This window comes from Camelina sativa, chromosome 12 (assembly GCF_030686135.1).
Source record: "Camelina sativa cultivar CO46 ecotype springtype chromosome 12, ASM3068613v1".
Classification (NCBI taxonomy): Eukaryota; Viridiplantae; Streptophyta; class Magnoliopsida; order Brassicales; family Brassicaceae; genus Camelina; species Camelina sativa.
In genome coordinates, this window is record NC_141891.1 from 13,684,650 (window position 1) to 13,705,528 (window position 20,879).

The 20,879-nt window shown below is 34.9% G+C and overlaps 6 protein-coding genes across 6 annotated transcripts; all 6 read right to left on the reverse strand.

The window, feature by feature from the left end:
• Window positions 1–1,360: 1,360 nt before the first annotated feature.
• On the reverse strand, window positions 1,361–4,655 carry LOC104731681 (serine/threonine-protein kinase 12). The gene is made up of 12 exons (XM_010451139.3): window positions 3,610–4,655; window positions 3,424–3,498; window positions 3,242–3,337; window positions 3,063–3,148; window positions 2,854–2,974; window positions 2,687–2,766; window positions 2,527–2,589; window positions 2,330–2,436; window positions 2,131–2,216; window positions 1,915–2,036; window positions 1,695–1,806; window positions 1,361–1,569 (listed from the first exon to the last, which is right to left on the reverse strand). The coding sequence occupies exons 1-12, from the start codon at window positions 3,940–3,942 to the stop codon at window positions 1,471–1,473; spliced, it is 1,380 nt and encodes a 459-aa protein (XP_010449441.1). The 5' UTR covers window positions 3,943–4,655; the 3' UTR covers window positions 1,361–1,470.
• Window positions 4,656–5,814: 1,159 nt separating this feature from the next.
• On the reverse strand, window positions 5,815–7,288 carry LOC104731682 (cyclic phosphodiesterase-like). The gene is made up of 3 exons (XM_010451141.2): window positions 6,660–7,288; window positions 6,376–6,430; window positions 5,815–6,190 (listed from the first exon to the last, which is right to left on the reverse strand). Exons 1-3 carry the CDS (start codon window positions 7,086–7,088, stop codon window positions 5,997–5,999), a joined length of 678 nt encoding a protein of 225 aa, XP_010449443.1. The 5' UTR covers window positions 7,089–7,288; the 3' UTR covers window positions 5,815–5,996.
• A 49-nt stretch (window positions 7,289–7,337) lies between these two features.
• LOC104731683 (cyclic phosphodiesterase) lies at window positions 7,338–8,844 on the reverse strand. The gene is made up of 3 exons (XM_010451142.3): window positions 8,327–8,844; window positions 8,056–8,110; window positions 7,338–7,655 (listed from the first exon to the last, which is right to left on the reverse strand). Exons 1-3 carry the CDS (start codon window positions 8,609–8,611, stop codon window positions 7,453–7,455), a joined length of 543 nt encoding a protein of 180 aa, XP_010449444.1. The 5' UTR covers window positions 8,612–8,844; the 3' UTR covers window positions 7,338–7,452.
• Window positions 8,845–9,110: 266 nt separating this feature from the next.
• On the reverse strand, window positions 9,111–10,825 carry LOC104731684 (oil body-associated protein 2B). The gene is made up of 4 exons (XM_010451143.2): window positions 10,391–10,825; window positions 9,897–9,979; window positions 9,696–9,810; window positions 9,111–9,550 (listed from the first exon to the last, which is right to left on the reverse strand). Exons 1-4 carry the CDS (start codon window positions 10,677–10,679, stop codon window positions 9,294–9,296), a joined length of 744 nt encoding a protein of 247 aa, XP_010449445.1. The 5' UTR covers window positions 10,680–10,825; the 3' UTR covers window positions 9,111–9,293.
• A 215-nt stretch (window positions 10,826–11,040) lies between these two features.
• LOC104731685 (aquaporin NIP1-2-like) lies at window positions 11,041–13,716 on the reverse strand. The gene is made up of 5 exons (XM_010451144.3): window positions 13,375–13,716; window positions 12,993–13,217; window positions 12,108–12,326; window positions 11,589–11,650; window positions 11,041–11,488 (listed from the first exon to the last, which is right to left on the reverse strand). The coding sequence occupies exons 1-5, from the start codon at window positions 13,534–13,536 to the stop codon at window positions 11,269–11,271; spliced, it is 888 nt and encodes a 295-aa protein (XP_010449446.1). The 5' UTR covers window positions 13,537–13,716; the 3' UTR covers window positions 11,041–11,268.
• A 3,266-nt stretch (window positions 13,717–16,982) lies between these two features.
• On the reverse strand, window positions 16,983–20,616 carry LOC104731686 (uncharacterized). The gene is made up of 16 exons (XM_010451145.3): window positions 20,355–20,616; window positions 19,979–20,098; window positions 19,698–19,897; window positions 19,475–19,554; window positions 19,290–19,388; window positions 19,086–19,206; window positions 18,924–18,985; window positions 18,731–18,841; window positions 18,566–18,627; window positions 18,365–18,461; window positions 18,212–18,286; window positions 18,021–18,119; window positions 17,778–17,927; window positions 17,585–17,677; window positions 17,418–17,495; window positions 16,983–17,324 (listed from the first exon to the last, which is right to left on the reverse strand). Exons 2-16 carry the CDS (start codon window positions 20,095–20,097, stop codon window positions 17,265–17,267), a joined length of 1,506 nt encoding a protein of 501 aa, XP_010449447.2. The 5' UTR covers window position 20,098; window positions 20,355–20,616; the 3' UTR covers window positions 16,983–17,264.
• Between the last annotated feature and the right edge of the window lie 263 nt (window positions 20,617–20,879).

The window sequence follows — 20,879 nt, forward strand, 5'->3', positions numbered from 1 at the left end:
AGTTGAAGAACAAGAGTCGAAAGACGTTTCGTATTTCCGGAGAAAAAAGATGATGACATGGAATGCTGACATGGATGCTGCGTCCGACGTGACAAGTCAGCCATCAAACAATTAATAACTCAGCCTAAATAAAACTCAGCCATCAAACAAATTATAACTCAGTCACAACATGAAAAATATTACAGTAATTAAAAAGCAAAAAAATTGCTGCCAAATTCAGCCGCTTCATCAATTGAATATATGTAACTCAGCCGTGTCGTTTAACCGTAACTGAATAACATTCTAGTAATTAATCTTTTGCTACTAAGTCAGCCGTTAAATGGCTCAGTTGTACGATAAGTCAGCCTATCACGGCTGAGTTATAGTTTTTTTACCATAACTCAGCCGTCACAACATCTCATAAGTCAGCCATTTTTTATAACTCAGTCAATCGGAAAATAGTAACTCAGTCGTGTCGTAGTGATAACTTAGCCAAAATTTTGACAACTCAACCATCGGGTGAAAACTCAGCCATAAGGACGGCTGAGTTAGAACATAACTCAGCCAGATTTTAATAAGTCAGCTGGCCATCCGCTATTACTCAAATGTTTTTCAATAACTCAGCCGCAACATATCTATAACTCAGCCGCAACATACCTCTGTAACGCGTTACGGCTGAGTTATGGTTACATGTCAACGATTTCTGACGTGGCGTCTGACATGGCAATGACATTTTTGTAATTACGTTTTTCCGGTAACCTAAAACAGGGGCACGCTGTTTTGAAAATACCCGAAATATTCTAGTAATAAATTTGTTTTTTTAGATTATGGTAATATTACCTAAAATGAGTAACATTTGAGTAAATCACCATTTTAACAACAACAAATAAAGACATTTGATGTAATGAAATAATTTTCTTTTCTAAGATGTTATGACAATATATCTTAAGAAAATTGCTTGGAAAGAATAAAAATGATGTTAAGAAAAATGAGTACCAAAGTGATTTTGAACTTTGAAGCAAGTTGAATTGTTTCAAGTGCTCGAGTTAAAGAAACATGGCAAAAACACATCCACCTTTCAGATTTTGAAAATGCAATCATAACCAAAATGCTGAGAATATATGCTTTGCAACTAGAATTTGGGACTAGTATGGTCGGTATATGGACGGTAGGTAACAAGAAGCAAGCTATTAAATTTTAACATTGCAAGAGCTATGTTTACATTTCGAAGTTAGGGATCATAGAAGGACTTTTGTAGTCTCCAAATCTTACATAGATTACAGCAGCAGATATTGAGATTTTGAAATCATAAATCTTACAACAATTTTTATCCTACAATGAAAATGCAGTGTACATCTTTTTTTTTTCTTTGGTCAAACTCTTCAATAGTGTGTACATCAAGAAGATAAATTACAAAAGTCAAATTCGGTTGCTTTGGGGGAAAACCAAACTAAACCGGAAGGAATGTAAAAGAATCGTTTCTTTAAAGAATCACAAATGTGAACCGGATGACGAGCCGTCATGGCTGCTCAAATCCCAGTTGTGTTTCTTCTTGTGTTCGAAGTTCTGAAAGCATGTCAATGGCCTCATCTGAGAAAAAAAGAAAATAAACATGTAGAAGAAGAAACAGATCAGAGAGACAATCAAACAAAACACAGAAGCCAACAAACAAACTCAATGATCTGTGTGTTCTATAGAGAGTTGAAGAAACAGACCCTCCATTGTCGCTTGTGACCCATGTGGTGAAGAATGGACTCAAGCCGTTTAATGATCTCTCTGAAAGTAGGTCGTTTTGCAGGTTTCTCATGCCAGCATTCTTCTATCAACCTATGGATTATTCAAAAATCGGATCGAGTCCAACCGATTTAAAACATGAACCAAACCAATCAAATGATGCACAACTGTTTCTTGGTGAAAGAGAGAAGAAAGACTCACGTTTTAAGACCATGTGGGTACTGCTTTGATGGAGCTTTAAACAATGGTCGCGCTTTGCCAGCATAAGCATCAGAAACTTCACTGTCTTCCTTTTCAGCAAACGGCATACAGCCTTCGATCATCTAAATATCCAACATGTAAAGGAATCAATGACAGGAACAGGTAAAAAAGCAAACCGGAGAGAAGAAACTGAGAAGATTTGTGTATATTACTTACCTCTTGAACAATCAATGCAAATGAGAAAACATCAGCTTTTGTATCGTATTCTTCACTAGTGAAAACCTCCGGAGCGATATATCGACCTATATAATGTGGATAACATTTATCACAACATATCCAGTAATCAAGATTCTTGACCAAGAATTAAAACTCCCAAATTTACAGTAACTAAGACAAGTGCTAAAAAAAAACTTACAAGAAGTATCTTGACATGTGAAAGGCTTGTCTTCTTTAACAGTAACAAGCTTGCTTACTCCAAAGTCTGCAACTTTCAGATGCCCTGAGTCATCCCGTAAAATGTTTCTGCAAACATATATAGTTTTACATTTGTCAGAGAAAAAAAGAGCTTGTGATCAAGAAAAAAACCCGCTGATATGGATAGTGTGAACTCACGAAGGTTCAAGATCGCGGTGGATTATAGGGTCTCCTTTGATCTCGTGAAGATAGCTCATTCCCCTAGATATTTTTAAACAGGTAAGAGTTACAAAAGAATCTAATAAACATTTATAAAATATGAAGAAGGGGCATGCATATATTGCTTTAAATCACATACCTTGCAATATCAAGGGCATATCTAACAGCATTAGCTGGTTTCAATTGTCCTTTTCTTTTGAGCAATTCACGCAAATCTCCCTGACGTATAATATATAATGAGATCGTTTCGAGAAACTAAAGAGAACAAAAAAAAAAGATATAAAATCTAGCAGAAAAGGTCAGTACCCTGGGCAAGTATTCAGTCACAATCATCATTGGATTACTTTGAGTTACAGCACCAAGAAACTGCACAATGTTTGGATGCCTAAGCCTTTGGAGCAATGCAAGCTCATCGTGAAATTTCCTCCTGCGCACACAATACACAACAAGATTATGGTAAGGAACTGGAACCTACAACCTTATTCTATTCCCTCTTACAAGATTCATTCACTTACACTTGATCATCATCGCTCAAAACTTCATCATCGAGCTTTTTCACCGCAACTTGAATGCCACGCCACATTGCCATACAGTAAGTTCCCTAAAACAAGAAGCTTCATACCATTAGACTGAAAGAAACTGAAAAACACATCAATGGAAAGATCCATCATAGACAAGGACATGTATTCTTTACCTTTGTTATCTCTTTGCTTTGAGTGAAATCAAGCTCATTAGGATTGATTTCATACTCAGGGACTTCACGAGGAGTCCTCACGTGCATTGGAGCAACCTGAAACATACAAATGTGTCAACTATAATCAGAACAAAAAAAAATCCAACCTTCCAAACAAACATCATATTCAGCTAGATTCTTACCGGATGCTTAGCTCCATGTATCTCAAGAATCTTGATAACATCAATGTTCTTGTAAAATATCGCATCTGCAAGAGGCTGTTTTCAAAACATGTATTAGATAACATCATCATCTATATCTCTATCCATCATCATTACACAACAAAACCAGATAGGAAAAAAAAAAAAAAAGGAATCATCTTTTCTTACAGTGCTTCCCCAACGATCTTTAGGATCAACATCAGCTTTGCGATCAAGAAGAAGCTCAACAACATCTTTCAAACCTTGACAAGCCGCAACATGAAGAGCAGTACGATCATCAATGTCTCTGTAATTAGCATCGATACCTGAATCAAGAAGCTCCTTAATCCCTTCAATGTCACCTTCATTAGACAAGTACATTAGTCTCACACCACCGTCGATCTCTTCTCCATCCTCTAACACCTCTTCTTCCGAGTGAATTGACGGCTCCGGAACCTTATCCGGCGCCATCGAAGATTGACGACCAATCGTAAACCTCGGAACTAGGTACTCTTCTTCCATTTACACAATAGCAAAAAAAAAAAACCCCCCAGAAAAACAAATTTGATCCTTAAACCCTTGGATTTGTATCCGATAATCTCGGAGCGGGTCAATGAAAAATCAAACCTTTTTGATACCCTTTTGAGAAAAACCCGATTTAACACAATCTTGAGAAGAAATTGAACGAAGAAATCAAAAAAGGTTTGTGCTTTTTGGTGTGACTTTACAAAGAATTAAACAAAGTGGCGAAATTTATAGGTGGGTGGATGGATGCCGTAATGGAGAAGAGAAAGCTTTACAAGTCATTGGAGACGAAAAGGAGACGAACCTACAGCTTCTGTGTTGCGCGTGTCTGTCACGTGGTTAGAAGCGCGTTTGATGGAAAAGTTCATTTTATTTGTAAAAGGAGACGTCATGTCTGGCGCCACGGTAAGAATGCGTTGACGAAAAGTGGGTAAGATAGATCTGAACCGTTGATTTTAACAGCGTCAGATGAAAAGTAACGGTGTAGATTAGCCCGCACGTGTTTGGATTCCATTCGGTTAAACGGCCGCGTTTTAACTTGAGCCGACCGACGCTTTTGCTGGTGTTGTATGTTTGTAACCAAGCTGGCTCGTGAATAAAGTCATGTATTAAGATAAGAATCATAAGATACATCACAGTTCTATTTCCGTTTGAATTCCCAAAATTGATTCACATTTTTTCCACTTGTTTAATAGTATTTTTCAATTTCCAGGCTACTTTAGTTGTTTCTTATTTTTATAGCCACTTTATTTGGCCAAGGGAAAAAAAATAAAACACTAATTGGATAAGGTATACATGCTAAGTATGTGATCCTATTTATTGAGGTGTATATTTGAATAGGTAAAGATTGACATGTTCATCCTCATCTTTTTATTTGTCAAAATTTCATCATATCACAAAAACTCGTTTAACTATTCGATGTCACAACATGTGAATTTGTATGGTTTTAGCATCTTTTCTAGTTTTGTATTCCTTTTTTTGTTTGTCAACCTTTATGTTTATCTATTTTTTCATATGTAACAGCAACTAACATGCAAGGTCAAGATTTTGACATTCTTATTTTAAGACATGGGTATATATACTTAAACTATGTAAATAATCAATTTGTTGTCTTAAATGACAAGTTGACTTATTTATAGCTCATATTTTCCTGCTGAAAACAGTTTTATAATTATTCTCTCTTGATTTCAATCAAACCTTTTCGTTTTTTTCTAAGTGATTTAGTAACAAATGTCAACTATACATTCCAAATTGGTTCCTACTCTAATAGGGATATTTTTATAGCAATCATTTGATAATTAATTAAAATGAGAAAAGAGTATTCTCATTAGATACATATAAGATGTCATAGCATCATATTGACTAGAAGTTAGTTAGATATGTGAAAAAATTTAAACGACAATTTATAATGAAATGCAAAATATTATATATGTATATAGTAGACTGGGAACAACTCCTTTAGGGATTTCCAGCCAACTCTTACCGAGTCACTTTGGTCCGAGTGTTTCTACGTGTACATGAAGAAATTTTAGTTTCAACGAATGGCAAGTTGTTTAACTATATCTATTTCCTCCTCCTAGAATTATTTATAATCATTCTTATCTTTAGTTTCAATTCAAACTTTTCTAAGTCATTTTAGTAACAAATGTCAACAAGACTCCAAAATGGTTCCTGATTGTGTTTTTATTACTATTATTATTTCTTGAATCATCTTATTATGATATTATCAGTTTGATAAGATTCCAGTAGTTTAAATCCTTGACTATTTCACCCTTCTTCATTATGCTCATGTATGTATAGACCAAACCACTAGTTAACAAGAAAACAAAAGGAATATTCCCACAAGATGCATATACATTATGCTCATAGTAACATAGAAATTAGAATTAATTAATAAATGTCATTTTATCACAAGACCTTTTCATAAAGCAGAGGCAAACATGCATTTATTTTAAACCATACCGAGCCGAACCAAGAAACATCATAAACCGATCCAGCTGATATAAACCGAATACATAAGCCATACAGTTATCTTTACTTTATTATTATATTTAAGAAATTAGATTATGTTCGTCAATTTTCACCCAAGATCCAACGTCTGCATCGGTTATCCATAATGCAACTCGATTGATCCGAAAGTTCAACCCGTCAAGACTCGGATCAAGCGCGTAAGCTTTCTCTAACGCGTTCTTCTTCTCTCCATCCGTTAGATCGCCGTAGAGTATACTCATATGTGGCACGTAAACTGCAACATCCCAACATTAATTTCACACACACACGTAAACAGAAAGAGATGTACAATAAAACAGGTTTCTTGGTAAAACATTCTAACATATGATTAAATGTTGTTCACAATATTAACAGTTCAATTATATATACTTCCCAATAAATTATTTAAAATCCGATTAATAATTAGAGATTGGATCATACATTTTCCGGTCATGGGTTTGAAGTGGGCCATAAAATGTCCGGCAGCATTCATTACCTGTAAACATAACACAAACAATGTTTGTACGTATACCGCTTTTGGTCACAAATCTTTGGGGTTGCTTTTTCCTAGCTTAGTAATTTTAGAAATTTATGAAACTGTATGATTTTTTTCTAAAAGGTCATTTTATATTCACGGTGTCATAAAGTTTCCATTTCGGTATATATATGATCTGTCAAAAATAATTATGAAAAAAATGATGTAGTGTAGCAGCGACTTGACTTACCTCTACGGTGTGCCGGAGAGACAGGTAAATACATTGAAAATGAGAAGTTCCGGCGGAGACTTGGTCAACGGTGGCAGGATACGCCTTAAAACCTTCACAAGCCGCCTTGAACATCCGTTTAGCCTCGCTGGCCGTAAGTTTGTAAGGTAAAGGTCCAACGAGGGTTAAGTGTGGATCAAACAGTGGACCACCGAACTCTGACCTAAGCCCTTCCATTACCCTCCGAAACCGATCGTCAACCTCACCCTCCGGTACCGCCCAGACCGAATACATGGCCTTCTCCTCCTCCTCCTCAGCCTCCTGCGTTTGTGGCGGTTGTAGTGGCGTTGCGCTTTCTTCCGTCATTGTCCCTTTCCCTCCCCCAAGACTTGTCTCAATGTTACTGTATGTATATAAGAAATAGCTGCCATGATTTAAGTATATAAACATTATTCATAGCCGTAACAGCTTCTCATAATCTGCCTTTTCGATTGACTTTTAACAAAATGTCTTTTCGAGTAATCAATCAAAGCTTTAGACGTTGACGCAAATGTTATAGAATTATGAAAACACTTGAAAATACTTGTTTTTTTTTTGGTTAAACACTTTAAAAAGACTTGTGATTTGTTTTGTATTCGCTAAATATGCTATCACCATGCTAGTTTGTTAGGAAGGTTTGGGTATAAATACGTTGCGGAGTTGTATAATTAGTAACATTATTTATTCAATCTTTAGAGAGAGACGATACATTGCTCCAAAGCAAGTTTATTGAAACCTTATTATTACAGAGTCAGAACCAAACTCGTTGTATTTCTTAAGGACTGAGATTGCATACAGCCACTCTCTCCCATGACTCTAGAGTCTTGTCTTCGGTATCCGTTTTGCATAGAGCGAGTCTGTTTAACCGGAAACTCAGGCCATCGAGGGTGTTATCGAGTGTGTAAGCTTTCTCCTGCGCTTTCTTCTTCTCCTCTTCTGTTAACTCGGCGTAAAGCAGGCTCAAATGCGGCATGTAAGCTGCAATCATTTATAGACAAAGAAAGATTCTTTCAAAAAACATATGGACTCATGAATCTAATATGAGAGAGATTACCCTCCAGAGTACCACCATGCCTTCCCCAAATGTATTAGACTTTATAACCTTATATCAGATACATTCGATTTCGATACTAAACCAAGTCCGATATGGTTTCAAAATGATAATTTAAGCAAAAAGATATACTTCCCCCTTCAAGGCTAATTTTCAACACTTCCCCTAACATTTCAAGTTCAACGAAACATTGTTAATGGTCTTCACCTTAGATCTCCCAAATTTTTTAACATTAGACTTACCTAATAATACCTTGGAGCTAGCTAAAATGATGATCTAAAGCTTTGATTTACATAAACAACAAGATTTCAGGTGAAGCGAGCTTACGTGTGGCAGTGGAGCATTTGAAATGGTTCTTACAGTGTTCACCAGCTTCCATTACCTGTAAATAAACAGAACAAACATTACAGTACAGATCATACCTCCATAAGGTTCCAAAACCATTATTAAAGCCACAAATCAAACAAACCCCAAGATTTCAATATGTAATCTTACTCATCCCAGATGATAAATTCTAGTCAATACCCAAGATTTTAATTAAACATTTCTCTCAGAAAGATCGAATCTTGAAAGGAAAAGTCTGGAACTTTTTATATACCTCTGGGGTGGATTTGAGAAGCAAGTAAACGCACTGAAAGAAGAAAGTTCCGGTGGAGACGCGATCAACGGTGGCTGTGTAAGATTTAAGACCGTCGCAAGCTGATTCGAACAACTTCTTGGCTTCCTCTGCAGTCAGAGTGGCTACGGCGACGGTGACGTGAGGCTCGAAACTTGGGCCAGTGAATTCAGATCTCAGAGCTTCCATAAGCTTTCTGAATCGCGGCTCTGATTCCTCATCCGGTAATGCCCACAACGAGTATACGTCCTTCTTCGCCTCCTCCATGGATCGGTCAATGCTCTTTGATCCCAAAATATGATGAGAAGTGAAGTCATATTTATTAGTTTGATAATCATCAGGGAAAACTTTAAAAAGTCATATTAAACTATATTCCCCATAGACGACGAAACGAAAGTGTTAATTACGACGACGTATTGAGGATACAATAAACTAAACTCTGATGGGCCTGCCTTCATCAGAAACTTTACAAGGCCTTTTAGAAATCCGATATTGAAAACGCACGACTTGTGTGATGATTGATTAACATATTTGACGCTTATGATAGAGATTTAAATGATTAATCATTACTACTTCCGAATGATGTCTAGATTACCGAAATAGTTGGTCTTGTAGACGACTAGTATGCGACATGCCACGTACAATAATTACGTCAGTATCTAAAGACTACGGAAAACATGTTTTCCCAACTAAAGTGGCATTGATCAAGATACAAATAACTACACCAAGGCTAATCTATTAATTATGGCACGTTCACTCGCAAAAATCAACGCTACAATCAGTATTTTATATAGTCTTATTTTGGATTGTACGTTGTTAGGTACAAGACCTATATAAAGAGCAATATAAAGCATACAAACTTGTATCTACTGTTATGGCATGTAGTATGAGTTTACGAACTTGTATAGTGTCGGAGATTTCATAAAAAAACATGCACGCATAAAAAAGGTCACGGAAAGGGAGCTGTTCTCTTCATATCTGTCTCAACGACATCAAGCGCAAAGCCTTTTCTGAACCGAACCCAATAATCAGCAACCAGATTCTTCTTCTCCGGTCCAGAGATCCCATCTCTCGACGGCTTCAACGCTTCCGTCGAGATTCCATGTTCTTCATCTCTCTTTTTCACCATCTCCGGTTTTATTCTCCCAAGATTCACATCTTGTGGCGACACCATTAGTGATGGTACTCCTAGTGGTAATCTATCCCCTAAAACAAAACAAAAACCTAAGCTATTAGGTTTTACAAGGTTGGTTTTACCTAACAAACACAAGGTAGGTTTTAAGCTCATATCTCATCATATTAAAATACAAGGTTGGTTTTGCCTAAATTTTACAAGACTATAATTAGTTACCTCGGTCAATCTGCCATGTACACCAAAATTTTCCGTATGATTTGGCAAGATTTTTAAGCTCCGGCTTTGCAACCATCTCCGGGACCCTTGGAGTTACTAGAAGAGCCATTTGGATCTACAAAACAACACTTAATTTCTGTCAATTTCGATTTTTCGGTAGTTGATATATAAAACATATACCGGAAATGTATTGAAATGAACCTCGTAGTCATGCGAGTGCCAGAGCTTCTGTTCCTCCGGTGAGAGACTTTCGAATAACTTCTCCGACACTATATATTCGATCCCTAAAAATTTCATACAATAACAAATATAATTCGTAAGTCATAAAACAGTCTCAAAACAAAAGCTTTAATATTCAAGTTACCGCATTCATACTTATAATAGTTAATGACTATATACGCTATATGCTTAAGCTTGACCACCGATTAACCGTATATATACGTACAAGTAGAAGTAGTGCATTCCTAATAGAAACCAATCAATTTTAAAATTCAAAGATTTAAACAACAAAATTGTGAAATGTAAAATTTCGATCGTTTTTAAGGAGTTTATAAAAAAAACTTATTTTGGTGCTATATTTGAGAATCCCCTCGAAATAAGTATCAACTTCAATATCAATAAAAGTTTAATTGAGAAGAAAGTTCATTTGGAAAATATAAACAAAGTACAAAAAATCGAGGTGGAAGTGTATGTACCGATGAGATGAGCCTTAGCGGAGTTGGAATCGTAGACAGCACACTGTAGGAAGTCCTGGTTTACACGGTGGCCGTAAATATGAACTTCCATATGACGGCCAGGATCGTGGCTATAGCAAGCGAATGAACACACGTGGAGACTCATTTGCCTGATCGGTTTCATTGATTGCATCATAGCCGTTCCTTTGTCGAGAATCGTGGTGGTCGTCTTGGTCGGATCTCCCATTGGCTCCTTTCCATCACCGCTGCTAGCCGGACACGCCACCGGAATCTTATCACTCGACGCCATTAGCTGTAACTACACCTTTTGTTCTGAAACCCTTTTTTCTTCTCCTTTAGCTTTGGCTGGTTTGTGTGTGGTTCGGTCTTATAAAAGAGGAGTGATGTTTGCATGAGAAAAATATGACGTGAAATGATTTTGATGTGTGACATGTCATTAGAGAATAGTGCCGTGGCGGATTATAGAGATGCTAAGTTTAGTGTTTTCCGGACAAAGTGATCGTGTCCGGTTTTAATGCTCTGGACAAAGTAATGCACACTTGGCAATGTTTGCGACACCGGGCATTGTGCTTTGTTTGACGAGTTCGAAATAACAACTTTTGATGATTTTGCTTAAAGTGTCCATGAGATACAACAGTTGCACATAAATATGAAGATAGAATCTTTCGCATAAAAAGAGAAGACTTAAATATAGCATTTAATACAACCATATCTGTGATTACGTCTGGTCAAACTCGTTATAGATCAGTTATATATATTCGTCACATATCATAAATGTTTACCCTTTCTATAGTATAATTCGAAATTCAAAACATTTCCCTTACTTAAACCTCCGACGACTAATTTTAAAATACCCAAGTTTTTTATTCTTTCTTTTATTAACGAGAGCTACCGTTACGCACGGTCTTTAAAAACGAACCGCTTTTGGTTATTTCTCGCAATGGTTTGTCAGTATATCTGACCGTGTTATAAACCCACGCACCCAAAACCGCACCAAGTGTTGGTGAGACCATGTAGATCCAAAGTCCTTTGTAGCAACTATAAACCAGCGCAGGTCCTAAACTTCGTCCTGGATTCATTGATGCTCCCGATACCGGTCTGATAAAAATATATGTAACCCATATAGCAGTTTTAGTTTTTTTTTCTTTTTCTAAAAGGAAAATGATAACAAATAGAAATTTTGTAAGTAATAAATTACCCGGCAATTATCACGTTAAGTAGCACCGTTGATCCCACTGCTAGTCCGGCAAGTTCTCCGATCTGCTTATTAAACATTTGAACTTTAATGTTAAGCTTTTCATAAATTGAAAGACAAAAGAAAATATGTGCAAGGGAGCGTTATTAATAACACTAAAACCGTAAAACGATAAAAACTAGAAGAAAAAAAGACTTTAGTGACCAAAAAAAACAAAATATTAAAAAGAATACTATTTGTTCTTGTAAACAAAATTTAAATATCAAATAGAAAACCAGAAAGGAACGTATCGGGTCCATATTTCATGAAAACAAACAACCTTAAAAAGTGCATTATTTCCGTTACTAGCTAGATTGTTCAATAGAGATATAAAGTATAATATAAAAATGAAGACACATTAGATAAAAAAAGTTAATGAGAACATGCTTAAAATAGTAAGAGTCCCCAATATACTATATAGCTCATCAAATTTGACAAAATAATATCCGTGCACGATAAGAAGAGTTTGAATGAAATACTAACCGCTCTATTATCCGTGGCGACACCGGAAATGACAAACATTAGGTAGAAAGTGATGATAAACTCGATCACAAAAGACTGCAAATTCGTTCCCGATGGTAATGTTCCAACGAACACATCGTGTTTTCCACTACAAACGTCTTGATCAAGTCCGAACAAGAGACGTAAAGTCGCTGCCGCGAGCGTCGATCCTATGACTTGTGATATCACATAAGCCGGGACCTAAAAAAAAACCAAAGAAAATATATAAATAATTTGTAGTAACCAATTAATTAACTAGGGACCCAATATTGGATGATTGTGAAATACTTTGACGTTTATATATCACAATTTTGTTTGACTTTAAGACGATTGAGTTTGTGCAGAAAAAATATATATACAGACAAAAGTTACATGATAAATTAACACTTTTTAAAAGTTCAATAGGAGAACTAGAGAACAAATTGTTTCTACTTTCTTTTCTTTTTTAAGAATTTGAGTTAAGAATAATTATATACCTAAGTATCCGCTGTAATCGTATACCGTAGACGCATACATTTAAGTTATCCCCACTCAATCATCATTTACTCATATACATACGCAAATCAGTACGCATTCATTAGCGAAATATATATGGATTATGCATTATTAGTGAAAGGATATAAGAAAACATTAAAGTAAAACTTTTTAAGAAAATGTAACTTCTAAAGAATCCAATAGAAAAATATACTATAATTTTATTTTATATGACTTACAGTTTCGTGCAAAACAATCTAACGACAGCTAAACTAACCCTATCAAACACAAAAACACAAATGTTCTTTAGTTTGCTCATCAAACTTAAAAATCACATAAAAACAAAAACTTGATCGATCATTATAAGTTTTATGAAATTTTGTATGTATTAACCTGTTTGAGAGGGAAACGTCCGCTAGAGGCAAAAGCGATTGTGACGGCCGGGTTGAAATGAGCACCGGAGATGTGACCGAGAGAGTAAACGAGGACCATGACGGTGAGTCCCCAAACGATGGCTATCCCTGGAAGAGTCACGGCTTTGTCGTGTTGTGTGTTTACAGCCACCGCTGCACAACCTGCAAATATCAAGAAGTACGTTCCAAGGACCTCCGCCATCAACTGAAAAAAACAGAGCAATTTAACAACAGGACAAGAAAAAAACAGAGTGTTCCATTTTTTGTAAATTATGGTAATTTGGTAACGAAACAGTATATTAACTAGAGAGATTTGGTGAGTTCAATAGATCTTTGAGAGATTAAATACTGTGTTTATCTACCTTTTGTAAGAAAGGGACAGAGAAGGAGAGAAGTGAGTCTTGTTTCTTCAATGGTTGTTGTTGTTGTTGTTGTTGTTGATGTTCTTCTTCTTCCTTGAGATTCACCACCACAGCTCCTTCTCTTGCATCGTTACCATGTCCGTTTCCCGAGATCTCCGCCATAACTGTTTTTTTTTTTCTTTTTTTTTTTCTCACAAAACTAAAGAAGATCAAAAAAAAGATGAGACTTGTTATGACTTGTGTGAATGAGTTTGGTGAAGATGCGTCTCCAATTTATTGGCAAATTGGCTAGAGAGAGAGAAAGATTGGACTTCTTTGACGATTTTTAATTTGACCATTTTTAATATTTTTTTTTAAAAAAAAATCGATGATGTATTTTGGATACTATTTCACATGATATATTTGACATTACTTTGCTTTTTTTAATAAGATAAGAACTTTAACATATTTCTCTCTTTTTGTTTTTGTCAAAAGAAAAATATATAACCTCTGTTTTAGTTTTTTTAACAGAATTTTGGGACAATATATATATATATATATATTTTTTTTTTTTTTTTAATTTCTATTTAACTTAAACATAGTTTTTTATTCAATTCATGAATGGAATTTTTTTTAGAGATATACTTCCTAAAATAATTGCAGTTATATACTAGTATCCTACTTAAGAAAGTATCCCCTAAATGCTTTGTATGCATTTCCCATACTACAATGTGGATAAATCTGATCTTATCCGTTAAAGTAGAATATTTTTCTTTAAGTTGATAAGGAAAATACTGTATAATTCAATCTCTTTCTTTTTTCACGTCATGTGGGTTATGTGATCGTCGTCATATCATTAATGTGGCAGTTATCCATGTTTTAGGATAACATAACGTTTATAAACTTATGAATTAATGCCCCAGTAAATTGAGTTTGAAGTATGATAGACACCATTGTAGTTTTCATATTTTGTTTGAGACACCCAAATTTGTTTGTATCATATATACAGATCCCCAAGAATATACTATCATGCAAACATTAGTAGTATCATTTATAATTAGAAACTGAAAAGTGTCACTTGATTGGAATTGATGAAGGGTTCTTCAAGTCTTCAACAACCAACCGAAAATATGGACGCACTTTATTTAGAGACTTTTTTTAGTGTATGAGAAATACTCTTGAATCTAGATGTCATTGTCGGGCCAGCGTAACTATCTCAGGTTTTACAAGTTTTGTTAGTTTCCGATCCATATCAAATTGTTAAATTTTTTTTCATAAGGTTTTTTAGTTTCCATATATTTTGCTCGTTTTTTTATTACGGTCTTATCCATTCTAACATAGTAACATCTAGCTATCTGGTTTATGAACCATAAAGAATTCTCTATTGTAGGTAAATATATGTTAAAACCATTCGCCGTGGTACCACTCTTAAGTCTTAACCATCTATGATTAAAATTTGTAGTGCATATAAAAGTGCCAGTTGTACATTTGTCCGTGCAAATCGTTTTACTATAAAAAACTACATGAGTTAGATTTACTGATCGAGAAAACTAAGCTGAAAAGTGATATAATTTGTAATATGATAGAAAAAACCTAAAATATTTTCAGATGATATGTAAAAATATAATTGATTCGAGTTTTTTTTTTTGGATCTGTTCCCAAATGAAAGACTTGGGATACACATTGAATGTTGTATCGTATTTAGCATCATAAAGTAATGAATTGCTTTGTAATTCTTATTGAACAAGTATCTATGGTTACACGTTTGTATAGACAAAGTGGATGCTAAAGAATAGGAAAAGATAAGACTAATGAAAACTAAACATGTTTAGCATCCTTATCAAAACAGAAAAATATCCTAGATATTAAACCGCCTAATATATTGTGTTCCCATCAAAGATATATGTCTTACCTCCAAAACACAAACTTGTTACATTACATATCAAGGGGCATGAGCCACGGATCACGGGAAATCATTTTGATATTATTAGTTTGATTAAAATTTCAATCACATGTTTTAGTAACCAAAAATAAAGAGATATTTCTAAAGGTCATTATTTTAAAACTTTTGGGACTACAAAGCTAAAATAACTAAAATATCATTGTCAAACAATCAAATACGTTTTCTGCTAAAAATACGTTGGAACATTACGCTGTGAATTAATACAGCTTTTATTACTAATTATTTTCTGTCAAACAATCAAATACGTTTTCTTTCGACAAAAGCTTTTATTACTAATTATTTTAGCAATGAGGTAAAAAATTTGATTAAAAAAAGGTATATAGATTGATTGGCATATTTCTAGAAACAAATTCATAAAGCTGATGCGAGAGAATGTCGTCAGATCAACGTAATCACAAGCGAAGAAAATTAGAGAAAAAAAAATGCAACTAATGAATGCACAATGTCGTGTTGAATTCATAATAATTATGTCACAGAAATTTCAATACAGTAATATTAACCATATCGCACGATCTGATCGGACAAATAACGTTATTGGTCGAGTAGATAATTAACATTATTGTTATTGACAAGATGCACAAGTTTCTTTTAAACAGAGACTTTGACTAATACGTCCATCGAATTTGAACGTTTCAATTAAACAAGATGAAAAACATAAACAATAATTAAAGACTTTTTGGTTAGAACTTAGGATTATGAATGTAATGATGCACAATAACTATAATTTGTACTTTCAAGAAGTGACTTGAGTGGTTACATTTTTCTAAATGCGCATGCAGATTCTCTAACCTCCCACTATTTTACATTTACATTCTACATAGATCCCATTCTCACGTGACTTTTACAAATGATTATTAGAAATTAATGGACTCTTTTGAAAATCAGTGTGTGTTTAGTTAAATTGATTGTCATTCGATTAGTAATTCATCACGGAAAAGTATGAAATCAAATTATCTACATGCTACCGAATTTACATATATTTGCATGCTTGGGTAGATCATTTTCTTCCTTGAAGGTAGTATTGATTGTTTATTGCATTTACTATATTAGTATGTAGGAGTATTTGATTAAACAAAAACGACTTCACTTTAAAAGATACGAATATATATATTTAAAGTTTTTTACAATACCAAATCGGGATTTTGTAACGATCTTAGGCTTTTGACTCTTTACGTCCTAAAGATAGAAGAATTAGTTGTTAATTAAGATTTCATAAGTTTTGTGGCAGACAAAGACTTTAATTACTAGACATTGCTGTACGTGTTCTTTTTTTTTTTTTCTGTGTTGAAATTAACCACCTACTGTCGTAAAAGTCGTTAGTATAACCGTCAACTAATCACGGTTCCCAAATTTATACGTCGAGCTCTTCAACAATCAAGTTTATGTGTGCGGGTACCCCTAAGCTCTAGACTCTAGAGCTTGAACTCATGAAGGCATGAAGCATTACGCATGAAGCATGAAGAGACTTATTGTTCTTAGATTTTTTTCATTTATTACATTCGGTTAGTAAGTCTTGTTTATTTTCTTTCAAAGAAAATAGCGTTTTTCAGTAGAGATTTAAATCAGTTTATTAGGTTGATAAATAAATCAGTTTAAATAGTATACTAGTGAAAAGCACAATAGAATACTATTTTACATCACTATGCATAGTTAAAAGTTGAATATAAGCTGACAAATGACAATTCTTCTATTCAAAGCACAACAATTGGAAATACATAAATGTGAACGTATATATAAACTTAGAGATTCTTGATGAGTTGAAAAAAGGCTTAGAAGTTCAACATTGTATAAGGTCACACTCACACCCTCACACCATTACCATAATCATAGGAGATAAAAACAAACCTAAAAGAAAAAGAAGAAAAGAAACTGCAAAATTTGGCATCAGTGTGGTCGAATCCAACGACCATCACGGCTTCAAAGAAACAAGTGATCCCTGCGGGTCTTTTCAAGATCGCTTGCTTCCATATTTGCGACAGACATCAGCGTCCAATAGTGTATCCCAAACCTGAAAACGTAAACAAGATTAATTGAAATTTTATGATAAGATGATATGTAACTACATGATTGATTAATCTTCATGCATCTTATTTCCACTCACATGTAGCTCTCCCTTTGAGCCACCAATAGCAAGCAAGAAAGGGTTGTCTACCGCAAAGGAAATGGAAAACACAGCTCCCTGATTACAAAAATCAGAATGGTTAGGGATAAAGCAGTAGAGATACTAATGGGGAAGGAGGCAAAAGATTAATGTTGATTGGTTCTTACAGCTTTTGGTTTGTGTAAAGCAAGGCACGAAGGTTCATTGTTTGTAAGATCCCAAAGCTTTACCGTTTTATCCATAGACCCCGTAGCCAAAAGCTGTTAATTACAGCTCATAAATGGTGAGAACTGATTGCAAAACACACAAAAAAATGAAAATGAAATGCCATAAGGACATAGAAGAGAGGGAGAAATTTACGTTGGGTGCAGAAATGTTGTATGAGATGGAGGAGACTCCTTTGTCTTGGTCATGTGCTTGGATAGTGAAACTTGGTTTTAAATCAGAATCTGAACCTGACTGTGCTGTACGTATATCAAAACCTTTCACGGTTCCATCTTCAAGACTTACCTTGAGAGGGTAAAGAAACAACAAACGATCTATTGGAAAATGTCTTGAAACCACTGATTTGTCTATCAGAAGAAAAAGGAAAGTGTCATGTACCACAAAGGAGTGTTCACTATGAGGATCCCAGGCTAAGCTTTCGACATCAGACATGACAGACCATTTGAAACCCGAGTGTGAAGGTTGTCTTCCGTCTTTCTGCAACATAATATAGATGCAGATATTAATGATCATTGTTTAGGGAATAGACCAGAACACACGAAAATAAAACCATGGAACAAAATAGTTACCAAGACAACAGTTTGATCAAACGACCCACTGAGAAGCACTTCCGGAGCATAATGGTTCCAAGCAACCGCTTGAACCTGTGATCATACCAACAACAAACCCTGAGAATGCCATAGAATTAAGAAATTTCTCGTTCTACGAATCTCCTTTCTTACCTCCTTTGTGTGATGCTCCATCGTAATCTTACATACTCCAGTAGCCACATCCCAGACCTTAACTTTTTTGTCGGCACTAGCACTAGCAAGTATGTTCCTTTTATCCAAACAAATCAAAAGAAAATCAGACATGCCTAAAGAGCAAACCAGAATAAACTTTTAAGATTATGGGCACTACCGCACTAGTAAACTTAGACATACCTAAACTCCTTGTTCCAAGCAAGACCAAGTACTGAATCAGTATGGCTACCTTCTTTGTATTTCTATAAAGAAAAAGACAGCGACCACAAATTACATTAATATAAATACTACTTGCCATAAAAAAAAATTAGAAGAACTAGAAACAGAAAAGTTTGATGCACAAACCTGTTTCTTACTCTTCTCTTTCTTACTCTTAACTTTCTTACTCTTCTTTTTCTTAGTCACTAACATCTCCTCTTTTCCTCCTAGTTGTATACAAGGTAGCACCTCGTCTCTCTGAAGCATTATAATAACTTTATCAACAGACTCATAATCGATAAAGGCAAACATAACTACAAAGTAAGTTCTATTTACATACAACGTCAAGATCCCATATCTCGATCGTCGGTGATTCTTTTGAACCAATAGCTACAAAATTCCCTGCCAGTACCAAGGCAAAATAACAGAGTAAGAATGATATTTCATCCATAGTAAGAAGGGAAAAAACCAGACTCATACGAATTTCAAAGCGTACACTAACCTTTTTCCCCTCCTTTAAGAGGACAATCAATCCATGCAGTACACAATGGAAACTCCGGTATAATTATGTGATGATGAACATACATGTTTGGAGAGCCAGATGATTCCTCGTATACATAAACCTGGTTGTATATATACATAGCTTTCATATGAGCCCCAGTGTTTTAACATATATAACCTACAGAGCAAGAAGGATTGACCATACCTCTAGATGGCTGACTTCATCTTCATTCCTCGCACAGATAATCACTGAATCGGTTGGCTTGATTGTTGTGTCATCAATATCCTCTTCGTCATCCTCATCCTAAAAGACCAAACATTCATGTTGTATACAAAAGGAATTTAACCATTATAAGTTTCAATGTATATAGAAACAATTAAATGGCTTACTTCAACATCCTTCAGATATGGATCCATCTCATTACTTGGATAATAAAGATCCCCGATTCCAGAACTGAAAAGTTCAATTCCTGAGTCCAACACAACCCAAAAAAAAGAAGGTAACTTTACATATGGAACACACCAAATTTGCTGTTCTAATCAAAATAAATGATCACTTGCACAATTGCAGAACAAACACCAAAAAAAGCCAAAAATGAGCTAAAAAACGTACCATCATCCTCTTCATCATAATTATCCATGTCAAGCTCTTTCAATCCTTCAGCTACCTCATCAACCTCCATCGAAGAAGAAGCAATCTTGCTTTTAGAAGACTTACCAAACGCTTCAGCTACAGCCTTGGCACGATCAACTTCACTAATCTCTTCTCCATCCTCTTCAATCTCTTCTTCATCCTCATTACTACCATCCACGCTATACATAATAAAACCAAAATATCATTATCACAATCTCCTCATTTCCTAAAATTAGAGAGACGGCGGAAAAAGTTCTAACCTTCTAGCAAAAGCTCCACTCTCAATAAGCTCTTTGAGTTCTTCCTTTGAAGGAGGCTCAGCAACATCAGGAACAGCTTTTAGGTTCCCTTTTGGTATCCATGACACTGCAGTTATCATTCTGCAAAATACGCATAACCAATGAAATGAAAACGAATTCAAATACGGTATTAAAACCCAACTCTTCTTTCGAATTGAAGAGAGAAGGGAATCATCAAAGCGGTGAAAAATCTAAAAGGTACGTTCTTGGGTACAGGGCAGCTAGAAATTAGGGTTTTTTTCGTCATTTGATCAACCAAGCACAACGATTTCATAACTGAGTTACAATTTTTGATTAACCTTTCTTAAACTCTTAAGAGGAATCAAAGAGAACTTACGTTTAGAGACGGGACCTATACGCGGCGTGGAACCAAGATGAGAGCAACAAACAAAAAGTTTTTTATTTTGTAGGTTTAGGGTTTAACAATTGAAGACTTGATGCTTCTCTGAGGATTTTTTATTCCCTGAGAGTGAGATATAGCGGCGCTAAGCGAAGAAGAAGAAGAAGAAGAAGAAGAAACAAATTAAAGGAAATATACTTTAAAGCCCCCAAAACTATTTAATTTTTTAACTAAAGACCTTACACTTCAAAATATGCATAAAAAGCCCTGAAACTGTTAAAGATGCAAATTAAGTAATTTGTTCATTTTTTTTTTTTTGTCTTTTCTTTATGAACTAGAAGAATTGTAGAGGAATAAATTTTCACATATCAAAATAATCCTAACTGAACACCCCCTTGCTAACCACATGCATATACTTGTAAAATAAGTAAATAAAATATAAAAATACTGAACTTCTTCTGATAAATAAATGAAAAATTTGCATCTACACCTACTTTCTCCCACTTTAATGACAAACACAAT